The 20,027-nt window shown below is 41.0% G+C and overlaps 1 protein-coding gene across 1 annotated transcript; it reads left to right on the plus strand.

The window, feature by feature from the left end:
- The first annotated feature begins 10,214 nt into the window (after window positions 1–10,214).
- Window positions 10,215–18,553, plus strand: actc1b (actin alpha cardiac muscle 1b). Its single transcript, XM_080783162.1, has 9 exons — window positions 10,215–10,253; window positions 11,994–12,144; window positions 12,561–12,689; window positions 13,125–13,235; window positions 13,848–13,932; window positions 14,299–14,460; window positions 15,004–15,195; window positions 15,577–15,758; window positions 18,308–18,553. Exons 2-9 carry the CDS (start codon window positions 12,016–12,018, stop codon window positions 18,449–18,451), a joined length of 1,134 nt encoding a protein of 377 aa, XP_080639288.1. The 5' UTR covers window positions 10,215–10,253; window positions 11,994–12,015; the 3' UTR covers window positions 18,452–18,553.
- Window positions 18,554–20,027: the final 1,474 nt, after the last annotated feature.

Genomic DNA, 20,027 nt, shown 5'->3' on the forward strand with positions numbered 1-20,027 from the left:
CAGAAGAAGTTCTCAGAGCCTGTTCTAACATTCCATTATGTTGATCCTTCCTCTTCGATGTCTCCCTTTTGACTGATACCTGTCCATTTAAACTCTAGACGGGCCTGCCCCAAAGTAATTAATGCAGTAGCGCACGGCAGCCGGCGAAAACTAGAGTTCTCAACAGGCCTGAAAAGTAAGGCCCGGCTATATCTGCCCTCCTTATCAAACCCAGTACACTCAAGACACTGCCCCTGCTGCCACCCTTAGATCTCTATACAGTATATGGAGCTGACCTGTTCTGACATTCCATGTGTTGATCTGACCTCATCAAACCCTGTACACTCAAGACACGCTCCATATATGGCCAGTACAAAATTCATATGTTGATCTGACACCCATTGCCAAAGCGCCAGCACTCGCCCAGCAGTCTGCTGTCACCCAGGTGGATGTGTGCACAGTGCACGCGACCTCAGGTGTCTTACTGGTAATAATAATAATAATAATAATAATAATAATAATAATAATAAATCTGGTATATGGAGGCACATGCCTGGCTCAATTTATTGTTCAGATGGGGGTACAGGTGAGGGTCCTTGACATGAACATTTGTTTGAGAGCCACTGTTTAAAACAACATTTAGGAAGCAAGCCCAACCAACTTTACAGAAAAAGAAGCCCAAAGTCGCTTATAATAAGCCGACATGGCAACACGGATGATGGTGTGCTGTGCAAGCATCGTGGGGCTGTAGGCTGTGTAGGGACTGTCCAATCAGAGCCGTTGAAGGAGAGTTGCGCCATTGAGGGGGCAGAAAACAGCGCCGGTGTTGTATCATTCTGACTCCCGTCAGAATCCAACTCCCCTACAGGTGAACGCGCATACTATGCATGCATGTTTAGTTTTTGTGTTTTTGTTTTTCGCCAGCAGTTGGCGCCAGATAACCAATTTAATATTACCTCCATCCAACTCCCCTACAGGTGAACGCGCATACATGCGTGCATGTGTTGTTTTGTTTTTGTTTTTCGCCAGCAGTTGGTGCCAGATAACCAGATTTAATATTACCTCTGCATGTAGGCTAGTATAAAAAACAACAAACAGACAGACAGACAGACAGACAGACAGACAGACAGACAGACAGAAATGACATATGATTATACATTTCTTGTAGTAGGCTAATGATATTCTAAGAATAAATAATAATAAAAACCCATATAAAATTAGCCAATCTACAAGCTTGTAAATCTGCTGTTACCAGAGTGAACAAGTAGGGTGGGTTCAGTGGGGAGTGTTGGCTGGGAGGAGTAGGACTAAGGCTCTATGTCCTCTCTGGGGGGGGGGGGGGGGGTAACCTGTCAGTGGGGAGTGTTGGCTGGGAGGAGGGGTAGGACTGATGCCCTATACGTCCTCTCAGTGGGGAGTGTTGGCTGATCATCCTAATACATCCGAATACTGGGGGGTCAAATTATGTCCCCCCCCTGTCAAAATATGACCCCCCAGTCAAAAAACTGAAATTGACACTCATGCTTTCCAAGGTGTGATTTGGGGTCCTAAGGATGAATACAGAATGAATATCTACATCTTAAAACCAAAATGTTGAATTGTGGGTTTGAGCTCACAATAGGGGGGGTACATTTTTATGGTATTACGGCCTTGTATGCTGATCTGAGTTATTTTAATCCTTTAGACTTTTATTTATTTACTGCTTTTATTTGTATTGTATTTGTGGAGCATCACCCAACCTAAGTTTTGTACTTGTCACAGATGTACTTGTACATGTGTGACAATAAACATCTTGAATCTCTACACTGCACCCTTTGTCACTACATCCTAAACAGCCACCTGGACAGCTCCATATATGGAGATCTAAGGGTTTGATGAGGTCAGGTCAACATATGGAATTAATTCTGTACTGGCCATATGGAACTCCATGTATGGCCATCCAGGGTTTGATGAGGTCAGTGTCGTGATCTTCATATATGGAGACGGCCATATATGGTGCGTGTCACAAGGCGTGACTGACGGACATGGAAATGCAGGTTTGCATAGTAAACTGCGACCTACAGTCGCAATTAAAGTGAATATCTGTTTTCTCAAGCAGTGCATTCAATTGTATTTAACTTTAATCAAATAATATTAAATTTATGATACAATTGAATGCTATATTATACAGCAGCTTGCCTAAAAATAAAGAGTATACTCACTGAATGGTCCACAGATAAACATGACCATCACAAAAGTACAATACAGACGCTCTGACTGTCTTGGCTGTTGCTGCCCTCCTGAGACAGTTACTCCCTAGCGATACCTAAATCAAGCCCAGTAGGGTCTCATAACAAACAATAGGTTTGACATGGTCTTCTCTTCATACAGCTTGATTACACTCCTCTATAGAAGGACGGGAAGAAGTACTGACTGTGGTGGGTGTGTTCGATCTGGGCGTAGGGTGGTAATAACTCCTCATTGAGCCCTTTTGGGTGTTCAGTTTGTAAGGTGTGTATCCACCACGCTTCTCTCTGTAACAACAATTTGTCCACTGAAACCTCAGAGAGCAAACTTTATGTCCCACCGCGTTAAAGTGTCTAGCCACTGGAGATTTTTCATCGTTGTTCCTAATATTACTCTTATGTGCTGTAATCCTTACTTTCAGTTCTCTTTTGGTTTTGCAAACGTAATAAAGTCCACAAGGGCACTGCAACATGCATACCACAAACTTAAGTGTTATGGGTAATATGCGCTCTTTACATCAATCGTTTTACCAGAACGAGGGAGGGTGTAATATATGCTTACCTCTGATCATTGCATTGCAATGAATTGAACACAATTAGATCATGGATAATTACCTGTTATTTTGGTGGTCAGCGTCAGCGTCATCGATCTATTGTATGGACACATTATTTGTAACATTATATTTCTTCAAATCGGAATAATAGAGTGAATATGCAAACATTAATAATACTGAAAGTGCATATTAAATATGTACTCCCACCCTGAAGTTCTCTGCAATTTCGCACGGGTAGCGAGCTTCCCTCCCAAACATCAAGAAAAATGGCGAGTACTTGGTGTGACGTTCGGTTCTTATCCCAAACATTTCCGCATCCAAGTACTCGTCCCAATTCTGTGGTCTGCTCTCCGCAAATTTGCTCAGAGTTCTAAAAAGTAAGGAAAAAAAAAACACAGATTAACACACATTTTGAACATTACATATTTGGCAAGTCTAGTGCTCTTACAAGTTGACTTCCCCATCTTTCCCTCATCCTTTTGTCTCTCTCATTTCTATACCTACATTTCTGTCTTCACTCTGACACTCCCACATTTCATTCCATATCACTTTAGATCCTGTTACACACCCATGTCCACTCCATCAGCTTGCCTGTTACCCATCTGCCACTCTTCCCTTACCAGCCTGCCTCCATAAAACTTGACTAATTTCCCTCTGTATCTGGCGATTCCTAGATCCATGTTTATGTGAGTATCTGTTTGGGCCCAAATTATTCTGTTAAACTTATCTTTTACACTGTACTAACCTATTTCTTGTTTTTTTGAGCTATGCTTCCTCATCTGCTTTTGGGTCCAATTCTCACTCACCGTTACGTTACAGTTTGTTTGATAGAGTAATGGTCCATACCCGGTGTGAGCTCCAACCTCTTTGTTTTTACCAGGACGAATACTATAACACACTGAATTTGCTTATGCATTACAATAGCATTACTTAGTGGTCTAGTGCATGTTAATCGGTACGAGAGAGAACCACAAAACAAATACCGTATTGTGCCCAATATAAGACGACTCTAATTATAAGACGTCCCCCATTTTTCAAGATTCATTTGTGTGAAAAAATAAACATTAAAATATCAAATATATGAATTTGACATGTCAAAGGACATTTCCATTGAAAAAAGAAATAAAACTAAATAAACGTAGTCTTATATTCACCACAATAGGATAGGATACTGAAATAAATGCTAAATTGGACCTAATGGGTGAGCCTAATGTCTTTACAACATGTTAATCATGACAATTCAACCAATGTTTACAGATATGCAGAGAATACCACATATTATCCTGGATTGGAACTATCCCGAATATTGATAAACATTTGCGTCTCACTTCTGTATTGTGGCCTTCACCGGGACCAAAATATAATATGCCTACAAAAGCTAGGCATATTATACTGTAGGCCTACATAATAGTACACAAAATAGATAATGTGAATCAGATAAAATACAATAACATTAGCATATTAGAACAATCTCAATTGTATACTAATAGACTTGTTTTTATTATTACATTATTGACAATTCTATGGGTTGTTGTTTTTGCAGTCTATGATATGTAACAGCAATGGTGATTTTCACTGTGTAGCATTATTTGGGTGATGTGCCACTAGATGGCGGGAGCCTCCACCCATCCTTTATTTAAGTCATTGGTATGCATGCATGGATCGACCACCGTTGTCTTTAGTCGCACTCTCTGCTGTTTTAGGCTGTTGAATAACTCTACAAGTTTCTAAGACTCCATATTATCACAACTAAGGACGAGGACATTAGAACAAGTGGATGGACTATATTTATGTAAGTCGCTAGGGACGCTAAAAAGTCGCTAGGGGCGTGAACCGTCGTGGCCAAGGTGGGGACCCCACCTCCTCCCACACGGTTCAATGCCATCCCTATGGGAATTGTAGTCCAGGAAGGAAGTGAGTCCAGTGTACATGACATAACATAATAAAAACACATATTAACCAAATAAAAACCCCAGGAACGATCTTGTCTTCCAAACATCATTAAAATATGATCTGGTTGCAAAAGGGTCTACTCTAAAATGATGAATTCCTGTTCTGTTCTTTGACTATATAGAAGTGTATATTTGTACATCTCTAAATGTTTTAAACATTACACTTGTAAACAAGTGTAATGTTTAATTGGGTCGTCCACTCACAGTCTTTGTATTGAGTTTGTGCTTGAAATGTAGGCCTGGCCTACTGTAATACTGCAAACTGTTAATACATATTTCAATCAATCAATCAATAAAACATTTGAGTACTTTTTCCAGTTTTGACTGATATTGTTCTTACCTTACTGAACGTTGCTGAACGTTGAGGCCTTCTTCCTAAAAACATTTTTTTGATTTTTATTAAACTCCACTGGATAAATTCTGTTTTTCTTTGTACTGAACAATGTTGTAGTACAATTTTGAATCCATTTAGATTTTCCAACTCTCAATTCAACAATGTCTTTTCCAAACAAAACTCTCCTGTCTCACAAAAGCCAAACAGACTTTTCTACTTCTTCTTCTTCTTCATTAAGTTTAATGGCAGGTTGCAACCAATCGCTTTGAGTTGTATACTGCCACCTACTGTACCGGAGTATGTAGTACGACTCCATGCACTACCTTAAGTTAAGACATGCTGTGTTATACTACTGAAAAAACGAAATAACAAAAATAAAAGGGGTGTTGCATCCTAGATCCTATGATAGATCCCTATCTTTTATGATGAATTCCTGTTCTGTTCCTAACTACATAGAAGTGTCTATTTGTTTGTCTCTAAATGTTTTGATGAATTGAACAATGTGGACCCTGTTGTAAACAAGTGTAAGGCTTAATTGGGTCGTCCACTCACAGTTAACAGTCTTTGTATTGAGTTTGTGCTTGAAATGTACTGTAATTCTGCAAACTGTTAATAAATATTTCAATCAATCAATCTCCTTCAGATAATCAATCACTGCTTTCTGTTTGATCTGGACCCTGTCTCCTGTTGTTCCCAGCATACCTAGTGGGTTCCACTGTCGATCCTGCCTCAACCACCTTCTGTTTCAGTCTAGTCCTCTCTTCCCCATATTTCCTGCAGTACATCACGACATGTTCCACGTTTTCTGTGTCTGTTACATTCTGGGCATTTATCAGTGTTAGTGTTACTTTTCCCTATCATGAAAAGTGTTTTGTTTAGACCAGTGTGGTCGAACCAGCTGGTCAGGACTCAGGACTGTTTCCTCTCTTCTGTTCCCTCTCATCACACCCTGTGCGTTGATACATATGTTAAAGTATGTTCTTCCTCTGCTGTCACTGTCCCATCTATTCTGCCTTTTCTTATTTAGCTCTTTTTTCGCAAAACACATGCACTCCAACCACTCAGTGCCGGTTCAAGGAGTCAGGTTGCCCTATGCAAGATCATTTTATGTGGCCCCCCGATGCACTGCCACGCTGGGGTAGTGGGGTTCTAGAAGAAAGGAAATGTGATGAAAATGCTTCAATCTGTACAGTATAGTAGAGGGACCCCCACACGGTAACTCTGTCATTTCTTGACCGTTTCGGATGCGGGGCGGCTCGCCCTGGGTACATTCCTGTCTGCAATTGGAATTTCCGGGGATCCCCACACAGAGTTGCACCACTCACTTCACACGGGTGTGATTTTATTTAATGTTGAGTGTACAAATGGAACCAAATGGACCTGTAAAGGTCCTTTCTGTGGTACATTCTGAGTGTTAATGTCCAATACTTAGATACAGAGGGGGGTGAAATTATGAATGGCAGTTACTGCCGTCAAAATATGACCCCCCCCATTCAAAAAACACTATTTGAAATATACACTCTATTGTGTGGTGTGATTAGGGGCCCTACAGATGAATACAAAATTAATATCAACATCTTAATACTGTCCAATACTTAGAAAGGTGTCAAGGCCAGAAGTAGTTTTTTGCCAGCAGGCGTTCCCGCATAACCAGGTATGATGATTATGTTGCGCACATATACCCTATATGACTGCAAATGTCATGATGCCATCAAAATGGGTGAAGGCAGAAGTTAACATAGCTGGGAGTGTGATGGCATCCATAGTGTCTGCATCCAGTACCTATACAGTATATCGCTGAAGATAGAAAGGAAATGCAGATATAAATAGGAGGCTTTGTGGGTCTGACTCTGGTGCTGGTGGGACAGCCTGCCTAGAACAGGGGAATGCTCCCATACTCTGTGCTGTGATGACATAACCTAATGCTTATTTTAAGCTATACTCCATCGCACAACAGATCGATCCTAAAGCTGCACAAGTGTTTAAGGTATACTGCTGTATACTGCCCGTACCTCAAAGCCTGTCATTATACATTTTAGAAAATGAATGCATATCTGATGCCTTAGTCACTTAGTGTGTAAAGAATGGCATTGATAGTGATCTGGCAATATACATATAGGCTAATATCTTGTTCGGTTTGTTTTTATCTTTTTAATTAAAAGCATATCAAAGTTTGGAACACGGCTTAAAGAAATGAGAGTATTACCACATATGGTACAATATTGGCTACATCAAGAAAAATGTCCCTGAAAATGGAAAAGAACAAATAAGGTTTTCCCTGTTTGCTAACGCGGCTCCACCCGGGGGGGAACTCGGGGGCTGTACATCAATGACACCGTTGGCTCACCAATGACCCTACAAGGAGAATGCCGGGCCAATCGGGGCTGAGCATCCAGACCAGCAGGGCCCACTCAGAGAGGCCCCAGCTGGCATTAGCTTCAGCTGTTCCACACGTTAAGGGGGCTCAGCAGCACGCATACCAGCCCCACCGACATATAACAATATGTTCTCACAACTGGGAGATGAAACGAGTGCCTCTTCACACCAGGGATGGCTGGTGTGATTCGTCTCCTTTACCGGGCAACTCACTATAGTGACAGTGTCCCTATACCAATTACCAGGCCACCTGGCCTATAGGTGTTTGTGTCTGATCCCTCTGTATAATACTCACCAGTGGTGTAAAGTAACTAAGTACATTTACTTAACCCCTTCTGGTGTTTTAAGCATTATGTTATACTTTAGCTATTGAAAAATAGCAGCTCTACAAGCTCATATTGCGGCACTGAGTGCCGTGCTACGAGCTTGTAAATCTGCTATTTTTGAAAATTTGTGAAAATGTGGCGCAAATCCTTGAATATACTGTATATTCTTTCAGAGCGAACGTTTTTAACTCAAATCTTTGCTTCTGCAGTCCCTGGAACAACAGATTTTCAGATGGATGTTGGCAGCCAATTACATATACGTCCATGTGGTTTGATGTGTGCACTTTCAGAGTTAAATTAAAACATAGGATACTGTGTACTACTTGTACAAATTATCCCATTGGACTTGCGTGTCAGAATTAGTTTTTGTCCATGAGATGTGTCCTATTCACAGGATGCATCTCATCATGAGTTTCTGTTTTTAGTCACAGTGACACACATTGCAACGTCGGCGTGAGACTGCGTGTGGGAACCGCCATACAGTGAGTATTATATACACAACAGACACACACAAGCACAGATCTTCGGACGTCCTACACCCACACTTTCTGAAATGAACAATATAGGGCCATCACACGGTTAGCACTTTCAACATCAAATGACCCTGATCATCCCCTGTATCGCTTTTACCTCATGCCATCTGGACAAAGATACAGAACATTGCCATGGAAAAAGGTCTGTTTTAGTATAGGAGTTTTGTCCCCTCAGCCATCACTACATTAAACAAATTGCCTCGCCAATAGGATGGTTCTGTATACAGTGGAGACCTTATGTTATTGTATTATCTTGGTGTCATGTGCTGTGTGTTGTTTTTGATGTGGGTGTTTGAACAGACTGTGAAGACGAATATCCTTCGGGGCAATAAATTATTATTAACACCTAGTAGGCCAGGTGGCCCAGTAGGGACACTGTCACTAGTGACAGGTATAAAGGAGACGAATCACACCTGTGTGTGCCTGGTGTGAGAGGCACTCGTTTCATCTCCCACGCATTGTGAGCCTGTAGATCAGCTATTTTCCAATGCCAAAATGTATTTAGGGCTGAAGTGGTGTACGTTTTGTAATAATAATCCAAATCTACAAAGTAACTAGTAACTAAAGTTTTCAAATAAATATAGTGGCGTAAAAGTATAATATTTTCCCCTGAGATGTAGTGGAGTAAAAGTATTGCACATTGGAAATAGTAAAAGTAAAGTACAAATACCTCTAAGTACAGTATTTAAACCCATTTAGACCTGAGGCCGATTCTAAAAATAAATGAAAAACCTGAAAAAGCTATGTTTCTGTCAGTGAAAAAACTACCGGTATACGTGTCCATTTGACAGATTCTGCTAACGGCAGAATCGAATAGGTTCCCAGATTGACAATGGGATAAATTAACACTAAGCAGGGACGGATTAACTCCCACGAGGGCCCCTGTGCCGATAATGTTTGGGGTCCCCCATATAATTTTCATCACTTTTACCTTCATTTAACACAATCAACGGCAGGAGCCCTTGTCAGGGCCTCAAACCCAGTACAACACGGTCCCTGTGAGCCAAGGGCCCCTGGACGCCAGCCACACCGACCCAATGGCTAATTTGGCCCTGACACTAAGGATGTGTGTGCATGTGAAATTCTTCATTAGCCCACATTCTGTTAATGCTTACCGGTTTATCATTGATGCCTTGTAGTATATGTTCTGTAGTATAAACAAACTAGACATTATTATTAATATTACTTTGGAGACTAAAATTGATACAGAACTTTGTGGCAATGCATTGTTGTGAGTTGTTTTTGGAACTTTTGGAACCTTTATGACGATCACTGTAAAGTAAAATCCTGTTAATGTAAAACGAAATAGACCTGCAAGAGTTAATACAGTTAAACTGACACTTGGAATTGTGTTGTGTAGAAATCTAAATCCACTGTAATTTAATCAAAAGTGAGTACACAGTAAAAACTCTTAGTTACTCAAAAGTATCAAAATATACCAAAGTAAAAGTACTCTTTGAAAGTAGCAGATCTATAGAAGCTCACACAACATGTTGTGAGCTTGTAGTCGTAGTAGATTGTCTCAATTAGTTTTGTAATAACAAGCAAAATCTACAAAGTACCTAAAGTTTTCAAAAAATAGTGGAGTAAAAGTAAAGTATTTGCCTTTGAGATGTATAGGCCTATATACTGGAGGTGAATTATTGAAAATGATTTAACTTGAGAAAATGTACTTAGTTACTTTCCACCACTGTTTGTGACTGAACTGCCTTCCATTGAAGCATCTCTCCAGTCTCCATGTTAGAAGAGTGTCCCATGTATCTCTCTGTGTGGGATGAGGCCGACGACGCCTCCTCTGGCATGTTGCTTTTTGCTGCCAGCTCTTATTTGGACTTGTGTGAACCCTAAGCCCCGCCCCTGGTCTCTAAGCCCCGCCCCTGGTCCTTGGTCCCTAGCTGAGCATTATTTAAAAGCTCCAGCCTCACCCTCCCTCCTCGTCCCAGTGGAAGCATCAGTCTCCTCCAGCAGAACTTGGTGAGTACGTTTCACAACTTTGTTTCTATGCAGGGAGAACATTTTTGTCACATTTTATCTGTTACAAATGGTAACAGCTACTTCCTGCCCACCTGCGTTGGATTTAACAATAGTGAGTATTAGAGCAATGGATGGATGTTGTGATTTCAACAGCTTTACAGAATATTTCTTTCATATACTGTAGTAATGGTTTACTAGTTGCAATCATGGAACAGTGGAGTGCTTATGTGTAAGCAGCACGATTGAACAGCTATGATCAACATAAGAGACATTTCTGTTCTGTTCTATTGTAATTACAAGGCATTTAGCACGCTTATGCAGAGTGACTTCCAAGTGCAAAATCATTGTAAATGGCATGAAATCTAGTCAGTCACTAAAGTATAGAGCAGTGAAAAGGGTGTTTGCTTCAATGAGTTAATTTCTACAGGTCAGATCAGCTTGTGAATGAGGTGGCTTTTTGTGAACAATTAAGTCACAAATGATGAACATCATTGACTTGCACACATTTATATAATGAACGAAGCTATTGGGCAGCTTTGTAGGTGAGACATGTAGGCTAATTAAACAAACATGCCACCATGTGCTGACAGCTGCGGTATTGGCCTGGATATGCCACAGGTTCTGAAACCTGTGGCAGATAAAGGCTCTACGGGGGTTCCATGTGTGTGTGTGTGTGTGTGTGTGTGTGTATGTGTGTGTGTGTGTGTGTGTGTGTGTGTGTGTGTGTGTGTGTGTGTGTGTGTGTGTGAGAGAGTGTGTGTGGGGGGAAGGGGGGGGGGGGTGTAGACCTTAAAATAGATCACAGGTCTTTGCCTTGTGTCTGTCTGTTATGCCCCTTTTTGGTGATACCTCAGCAACACTGAGATCCCAGGAACCATCATGACTGTAGAGAGATATGCTATCAGTAGTTGCGCTGCAAGGTTAGCACGAGAATAACATCCAAAGGCATGTCTAATTAGCACTCTATACATAGCATCCATTCAAGTGGCTTGCATTATAGTGTTTGCAAGTGATAATTCTCTCGGAATAGCTTTGAGACAGACGTGGCAACATTTCAAACAGCCCTCTCGATCACAGGGTGAATACCTATGAATGTTCTATGGTTATGTCACCTTCCTGGATATAACAAATCCATTGGCTTCATTGTGGCATTTCACCAATGCGCTTCAGTGATGAAGGGGTCTGTGATTTTTCACTTTGAAGGGCCTTCCGTGCTGTGCTTACAACAAGAGTGCAAGGAATTTTTGGAGTCAAGAACCCTTTTATAGTTTACAGTGGTTTTCCACCAGTGGTCCGGGGACCACCAGTGGTTCTTGAGGGGGTTCCAGGTTGTCCCCAGCTAAATAATGGAAAGCTGGTAACCAAATGGACCCGTAAGGGGTCAATTATTGTTAAACATCTGCATTACTAAATTTACAATGTATACACAATTAGAGAATGTAGAAAATGTGTTATTTTGGTCAATGTTTGCCTGCATGTTATCTCTCCTATGGTACCACAACAATACAACATGGAATTGTGGTCTTATCCAATGATATCTATATATGTGGTTCGTGGCTCAAATAGCGAATAACTAATGGGCCTTGATATGAAAAGGGTTGAAAACCACAGATTTAGAATGTTTATGTGGTCTCCATTTGCATGAAGGGGGGGTGTTGGGGAATCACTGGTTTAGACAGCTGCCGCTCAACACTCACCTCGACACCAATCTCACCATCTGTCCTCCCAATCCCATACCAGACCATAGCAATACAGCCTAACCATGTGTGACGATGACGAGACCACCGCACTGGTGTGTGACAACGGCTCTGGCTTGGTCAAGGCTGGCTTCGCCGGTGATGACGCTCCCCGCGCTGTCTTCCCTTCCATTGTTGGAAGGCCCCGCCATCAGGTACAGTACACTCTGCTTTTTTTGGGCGGTGCCTAACCGCTCCAATGTGTATATGTCTCCATTTATGTATATGTCTCTATGTATGTAAGCCTATGTGTCTATGTATACATGTCTCCATGTATGTCTGTGTACGGACAGCTACAATACCGCTGGATGACGTAAAGTGGCACTATTGAGCAGCGTGACCGTGTGTCTCTATGTATGTCCCTATGTGTATATGTCTGTTTAGCCAACACACACACACACACACACACACACACACACACACACACACACACACACACACACACACACACACACACACACACACACAAAAGAAAGAAATAACTAGCAGACCAAGCCAAGAGCATCTTCCTGGCTTCTTCCATCTCCAAAGCGGTCCACTAAGCTCTCCATTCTCTTCTCTCTCTCTCCAGGGTGTGATGGTGGGTATGGGTCAGAAGGACAGCTACGTAGGTGATGAGGCTCAGAGCAAGAGGGGTATCCTGACCCTGAAGTACCCCATCGAGCACGGCATCATCACCAACTGGGACGATATGGAGAAGGTATGCATGTGCAAAAGGCACAGCCTCTTCCAAACTAACTAGCAGATGTACTAGTTTCCAGTGTGGCCCGAAGTGGCGTGCTGTGAGCTTGTAGATCAGCTTTTTTTATATCCGATGCTAAAATCTAAAATGAATCCAAAACATTCCCAAAAAAGCTAAACTTTTCACGAATGAAAAACAAGTTCAATTCAATACGGTAATTTCATAAAGAAAAATCTAAGAAATTCCATAGATTAGAAAACAAAGGTTTAAGAAGTAGTGAGAATAGTATATCTGCTGTTTTCACTAATTTGGGTCCCAGGCAAACATCTAATCTCTCTTTTGGGTCACTTGCATAAAAGGTTTGGGAACCACTGGGTTAACAGATGAATTTCGGTAGCCTGCTTGTCATTTATTCACTGAAGGAATGTTTGTTTTGCGTCTCCTCCATGTCAGATCTGGCACCACACCTTCTACAACGAGCTGCGTGTGGCTCCTGAGGAGCACCCCACCCTCCTCACTGAGGCCCCCCTGAACCCCAAAGCCAACAGAGAGAAGATGACCCAGGTAAGGCAACCACATCGTCGTCCTCATAATGCACACCGCTCCAATGACTGGCCGCGTGTGTCCCTATGTCCGTAATGTCTGTCCGTTTGGGGTATGAACAGCTGCAATACCGCTGGGCGACCTACAGTCACACACACTGAGCACCACAACTATAACAATAAAAGTATAACTAACATTTAAAAATGTACCGTACAGTAGAGTACAGTACAGTAACTATATCACAATAAAGTTAAAAGTTGCACCGCTCAGTTCACACTGTGATTTTAGCACTGACCTCGGCTAAAGACATTCTTAGTTGACTAACGGTAAAAGGAATTTGTGGACCGGTTAGTTAATTTAATCAACAAATCTGTAAAACTGTGTCATCATGCATTGCAGAGCAGCCTTTTCAAGTTGGCGAGGTTTAGAAATGTACATTCCAGTGTTGATTTCACAAACCATTGGCCTATAGACGAGTGGAATTGCATTTTACAATAAATATTTCATTCGGCATGGGAACAAATAAACACGTCCAACTTGTTTTCTTGTGGTTTTTGCCAGTGGTTGCCGGTTGGCCCGTGAGTCTATAGTTTGGTACATGCTTCCACTGATTTTCCTCACTCTGTGTTGCAGATCATGTTTGAGACCTTCAACGTTCCTGCCATGTATGTGGCCATCCAGGCTGTCCTGTCCCTGTACGCCTCTGGTCGTACCACAGGTCAGTTTTCATGCAGCATCTCTCTGCGGCCTACTTCAGCTATACCATAATGTACACAGTGTTAAGGGTATGCGGGTGGGGGTAGATCCTGTCTCCTGAAATAGTAGAGCTCCGATACCTATTTATAACCTGTGTAATGCCAGGGCAAGTGTCGAACACACACACACTCATCCAGACGAATCGCTGTCTCATTGTCGAGGAGGCCGGTGTTAATTCCTCCCTGGCAGGGTCACGAGGAGAATATCCGTCAGGTGTCATCGGCATTGCACGGTTTATGATGTGACAAATGACTTAAAGATAGCGGCCAATTGTCCCTGACATGCATGCAATACTGAATAACCCCGGGGCTTATTTGCATGCTTTCAGGTATCGTGCTGGACTCCGGTGATGGCGTAACCCACAATGTCCCCATCTACGAGGGGTATGCTCTGCCCCACGCCATCATGCGTCTGGATCTGGCCGGTCGCGACCTGACCGACTACCTGATGAAGATCCTGACTGAACGTGGCTACTCTTTCGTCACGACTGGTATGCTCGAGACAGCTTTGCCTATTATGTACTAGCAATTAATTATTTTGAATGTACAACACACTCCCATCATACGATCAGTCTGGTCTACAGCAGTGGTTCCCAAACCTTTACAATCTACAATATGTCTTTTTGGGGTTTTTTAGGGCGATTTCTTTATTGTTATTTACTATAGTCCTACTACTACATTACATCTGGCCACAGTATTGTTTTTTCTGTGTGTCTGAACCAAGCCCCCAGTAAGGCTATCCAACGTTGAAGCTGCCACTACCTGCTGGCGAAATGTGGAATTGCAGCACTTTAATGTTTTCTGATTTATGGAATTTCTTAGATTTTTCTCTTATTTTTCATGAAATTACAGTAAAATAAATCTTTGAATTTGTTCAGATTTTTTAATGTTTTGAAAATAATAATAATAATAATTAGGATTAAAAATAAATGTATGGAACAAAAAATAATGGGATGAAAATGTGTCTGCGACCCACAAATGTGTGTTTGGGAAGGTGTTTGGGAATTCTCACAATGGGAACTTTCACCCCTTAGCCGAACGTGAGATTGTGCGCGACATCAAGGAGAAGCTGTGCTACGTGGCTCTGGACTTTGAGAACGAGATGGCCACCGCTGCGTCGTCATCCTCCCTGGAGAAGAGCTACGAGCTGCCCGACGGGCAGGTCATCACCATCGGTAACGAGCGTTTCCGTTGCCCAGAGACCCTCTTCCAGCCTTCCTTCATTGGTGAGTTATGTTTAAATAATATTATGATATTTAACCCACCTGAGGTCAATTCTACAAATGTCTTCTTCTAAATCAGTAGTTCTCAAACTTTTTCCTGCCAAGGGACACCCCCCAAAAGCTATATATTTGGTTCCCAGAAGACTCCCAGAAGAGAAGATCTGCGTTTAAAAAAATACAAACTTAAAATAAAGAAATTTCAAAAATGATACCAGATGTGGTGCAGCTAGTGCTGCAAGCTTCTTCTTTTTTTTTAAGGCAACGCTAAAATCTCAAATTAAAGTTGCATGTTAACCCCATTATTAATGGGGTTAACATGGCCTTCATGTGAGAATTAAGTTAGTAATTATTGCTCTGTTCCATGTGTGCCTTCTTTCCTGCCAGGTATGGAATCTGCTGGTATCCATGAAACGGCCTACAACAGCATCATGAAGTGTGACATCGACATCCGTAAGGACCTCTATGCCAACAACGTTCTGTCTGGTGGTACCACCATGTACCCTGGTATTGCTGACCGTATGCAGAAGGAGATCACTGCCCTGGCCCCCAGCACCATGAAGATTAAGGTGAGAGCAGCATTAAAACATATAATGTAACATATAATGTTATAAGTACATATAATGTACACACAAGTGCATTTACTCAAGTACTGGACAATTTTGCAGTACAGTAGTACTCTTTGAATGCAAATGCAAATTTATTTGATATACATTTAGTTATTTTGCATTGCAGATTAACAGAATATAATCAATAAATACATGTTTTATTGTATGTATTATATTGATCCAATATGCCATGCCGTATATTAACTGTTTTCTATAAGCCCCTCTTTTACCAGTTGAAACATTAACTAATAGTAAAGTCATGAATCTAAAATGGGCCATTCTTCATGAGATACCTTTGAATAAGTGTCATCATATTTTGAATAGAGGGTATGCACGTGACATCATCATCATACCCGGAAGTTATGCGGGAATGCCTGAGTGCCAAAAAACTACTTTCTGGCCTTGACAGCCCATACATCCAAACAGAAAAGTCCTATCTGATTGCATTAAACGACGTTAAACAACATTAAAGGTATTGTAGACAAGTTTCCAGTGTTTGTACACAGAATTGATCGAGTGATTAAAATCTAGCTCCACCCCCCTCCCCCCGTCATTCTATTGGCTGAGCCAGGTCACTTCGGGCTATGGGGTTGTTGTTGCTGCTGGGAGGGACGCTATGGATATTGCGCTCGTATGGCTAAATATGACATTAAAAAAATATGAATTTCTATCGATATCATAGTTACAACAATGACATTGAGTTGACATGTTTTTTTAAGGGTAACTGTAGCGTAATCACAATATCACAAGACTGACACGACGAGTCCATAGAGTAAGGACGAGTCCCGCAAATGAGGAAGTAGGAAGTAGTGGAGCAGACTCACTGGCTCTCAATTCAATTATCTTTCATTTGTAATCGTGCATATAAAACATATTGCCCCTCAAATGCCCCAGCCACTACAGCATCGTTCATGTGAACTACTTTGTCCACGGTTATTCATTGCAATGAAGAAAAATCGCTATGATCAGCGACGGCTTGTCACCGTTGGCGAGCACGGGTTGAATGCAAGCTTCAAGCCGGCCGGACCACCCAACCATGCGCTATACATAGCGATTCTCATAATTTCAACAGGCTTACATATTACATCATAAACATACTATTTCACATGAACAATGGTGAAACTAAGATATGGGGATAATATTATACTTGCAATGAAATCGCATTGCGTTTTCATTATAATACTGCTGGGTCGAACACACAGTCACACCCTCGCGCTGTGATTGGCTAAGACTCCGCGTCACCCCCCACACAGACCCTCCTCCCAACACACTTTATTCCGTCCCGACACATAAACAACAGTGGATATAAACAGATACAAACACATAGAGGGAGACAAAGGGAGAGTGTATGTCTACAGGGCAGCAGCTCAGCATCAAAATATAGGGGAAGATAGAGGGAATAAGGCCACAAATATAGATAGATAAATATTTTGATTTTTGGCTGAAAACCTGCCTATATCACCTTTAAACTCACTTTGCCAAGTCACTTTGCCACTCGATTTGCAACTCGATTTCCCGTTCACTTCACCCTTCACCCTCACCGTCTATACAGGATCTTTAGTCATAAAAGTAACAGAATATTCCTACACTGTGGTGTTTCTACTTTAACTTAATCCCTATACTCAATATACTTTACTGGACACGCCAGGATTCTATAGCCACTACTTCTTCCCTCTAGCTACACCAAATCTCTTCACCTAAAATAGCCGTTCTGCAATCGCAATGAAACATGTTGTGGGCTTGTAGATTGGCTATTTTCACAGAATGTTTGCCCCATGCTAGGGTTTATGTGGTTGTTATGTGAGTAGGCTACTAATGTTTAAATGTTTTGAAAATCTTTGAATATTTTTGAAACATTTTAACAACACAGAAAACGCACAAAACATTTTTAAATGGGTTTCTGCAGCAACACATTAATATATGTTCATTTGAAACTCACCAATGGGCTAGATGCACAGACGCCATTTTGGAAAGAACTTGGGCCACTTCCCTACTTCCTTCACAGGTGTTACTGATGATACTAATGAAGGCTTTGTTCCATTCTGGTCAAACAGATTCGTGGAACCAAATCCATTTGTACACTATCAGAGTTATGGGTGTATAAAGTTCGAGGATCACTACACACTAAATGGAACAGAGCCTTAATTAGTGTTACAATTTACAATTTATTCATTTAGCAGACGCTCTTAATCCAGAGCGATTTACAGTAAACAAAAACATGGTAACAACTCATAAGAATTGTCATCATGAATCATACGTAAGCTAAGAACCTAACAGTTGAATATCTATATAATGATTCTGAAACTATGCTATGCATTATACTATATACTGTAGTGCTATGTCTACATAAAATGCTATCTAAGTTAGATAAGTTGAGCCTTTGCATACGCCTGTAAGGTCATCGTGGGCTAGGGGAAGTATCTTCGGTAACACCTGTGAAGGAAGGAAGTGTAGAAAGTTATTCTGTGTGCATAGATGTACAAAGTCCTGACCAACGTTTCTCTTCTCAGATCATCGCTCCTCCTGAGAGGAAGTACTCTGTGTGGATCGGTGGCTCCATCCTGGCTTCTCTGTCCACCTTCCAGCAGATGTGGATCAGCAAGCAGGAGTATGACGAGGCTGGCCCTTCCATTGTCCACAGGAAATGCTTCTAAAAAAAACAATACCAACCTCCCTTCACCCATATATTTGTATGTCGTTGTCTACTGTATATACATATTCTATTGTAATAATAAATACAAGTCCTTGTAACAGTATACCCGTTGTTTTTATTGAACAGAAATGTGGCAACATCTCACAAACAAGAATGCAGTAGGCCTATAGTCAGTGGTGTAAAGTAACTAAGTACATTTACTCAAGTACAATTTTGAGATATTTGCACTTTACTTGAGCATTTCCAATTCTTATACTTCTACTCCACTACATCTCAGAGGCAAATATTGTACTTTTACTCCACTACATTATTTTGAAAACTTTAGTTAGTAGTTACTTTATAGATTTTGATTATTATTATTACAGAACATACATATAAGGCCTGGTCCGTGGCTCAGTGGTCCAGGCACCTTGGCTGGTAATCCAGTCTGGCAGTTCGACTCCCGATCCCGACGGCCTTCACTGCATCTCTCTCCTCATTTCCTGTCCCTCCATAAATAAAGGCGAAAGCCACAAAAAAACATTATATGCATTTTGGCCATTTGAAAATAGCAGATCTGCCATTTTCAAAATATTTTAATACATAATGAGTACTTTCTACTTTTGGTACTTTAAGTACATTTTGATGCCAATACTTTTACTCAAGTACATTTTGAATTCCAGAATTTTACTTGTAAGTACTTCTACATTGCAGTATTGATACTTATACTTAAGTAAAACAATTTAGTACTTTTTCCACCACTGCCGCCCTATGGTACACTACACACACATGAAAACAGATGGCAAAAAACTAAAAACACTCACTTAATGTGATGATGTCAATAGCCCAATGAGTGTTTTTCTTGCTAAACTAATGCTTTGAATGGATTCAGCATCATGAAAACCCCCTAGATTGACATGTCACATATGCTACAAAAAGCATGATACATTTTGAAAAATTGTTCAACATATGCAGGTTAGCATCCGGCAGTTTCTACATGCTCAAATACTCAAGATTTCTAACATAAAACCTTGGTGTACTCAACATGTTCGGGTTCACAATAGGGCTCTATGGGCTGGAAAGTAGACTTTGGGACGGGTAGGCTACAATATGCTAAATTCAAGTCTCTAAGTGTAATATTGTGGAAAATATAGCCCATTTTGTGACCAAAGGAAATAACGAAAATACTAATTGTACCTATTTTTTTTTATATATAATTACTCTTGTATGCCTTTATTCTATATTCCCAAGCAAGTAGGCCTACCATGTTTTGGCATTACAATGTTTTATAAGTACCCTTCAATTAATTTCTAGGCATTGTTTAATATATTAAATTACATTATAAAAAAAATGAATTTCGGTTATTTCTCATATAAAAGTGGTGGTAACAGGTAGAAAACTTAAAGCTACCAATGTAGTGGTGGAAAGCCTGGTGGGCGAGGTTAATGTGTTAGTACTACCAGCCACCAGGGCACGTGAGAACATAAAAATCATCATTAGAATTTGCCACCAGAATCTATTCCTATCAACCACACTGGCCCATGTACTAACACTATGGTTAAAGCGGAAAGGCGTAAACCTGCTTTGAATCATAATGA

The sequence above is a fragment of the Protomyctophum bolini genome (assembly GCF_963924005.1).
Source record: "Protomyctophum bolini genome assembly, chromosome: 15".
Lineage (NCBI taxonomy): Eukaryota > Metazoa > Chordata > Actinopteri > Myctophiformes > Myctophidae > Protomyctophum > Protomyctophum bolini.

Excerpts from the sequence above, each read along its gene's own strand:
- actc1b (XM_080783162.1), top strand. The coding sequence starts at position 12,016 with ATGTGTGACGATGACGAGACCACCGCACTGGTGTGTGACAACGGCTCT. Across the intron at positions 14,461-15,003 it reads CTACTCTTTCGTCACGACTG|CCGAACGTGAGATTGTGCGC; the intron begins GTATGCTCGAGA and ends TTCACCCCTTAG. Across the intron at positions 15,196-15,576 it reads CTTCCAGCCTTCCTTCATTG|GTATGGAATCTGCTGGTATC; the intron begins GTGAGTTATGTT and ends CTTTCCTGCCAG.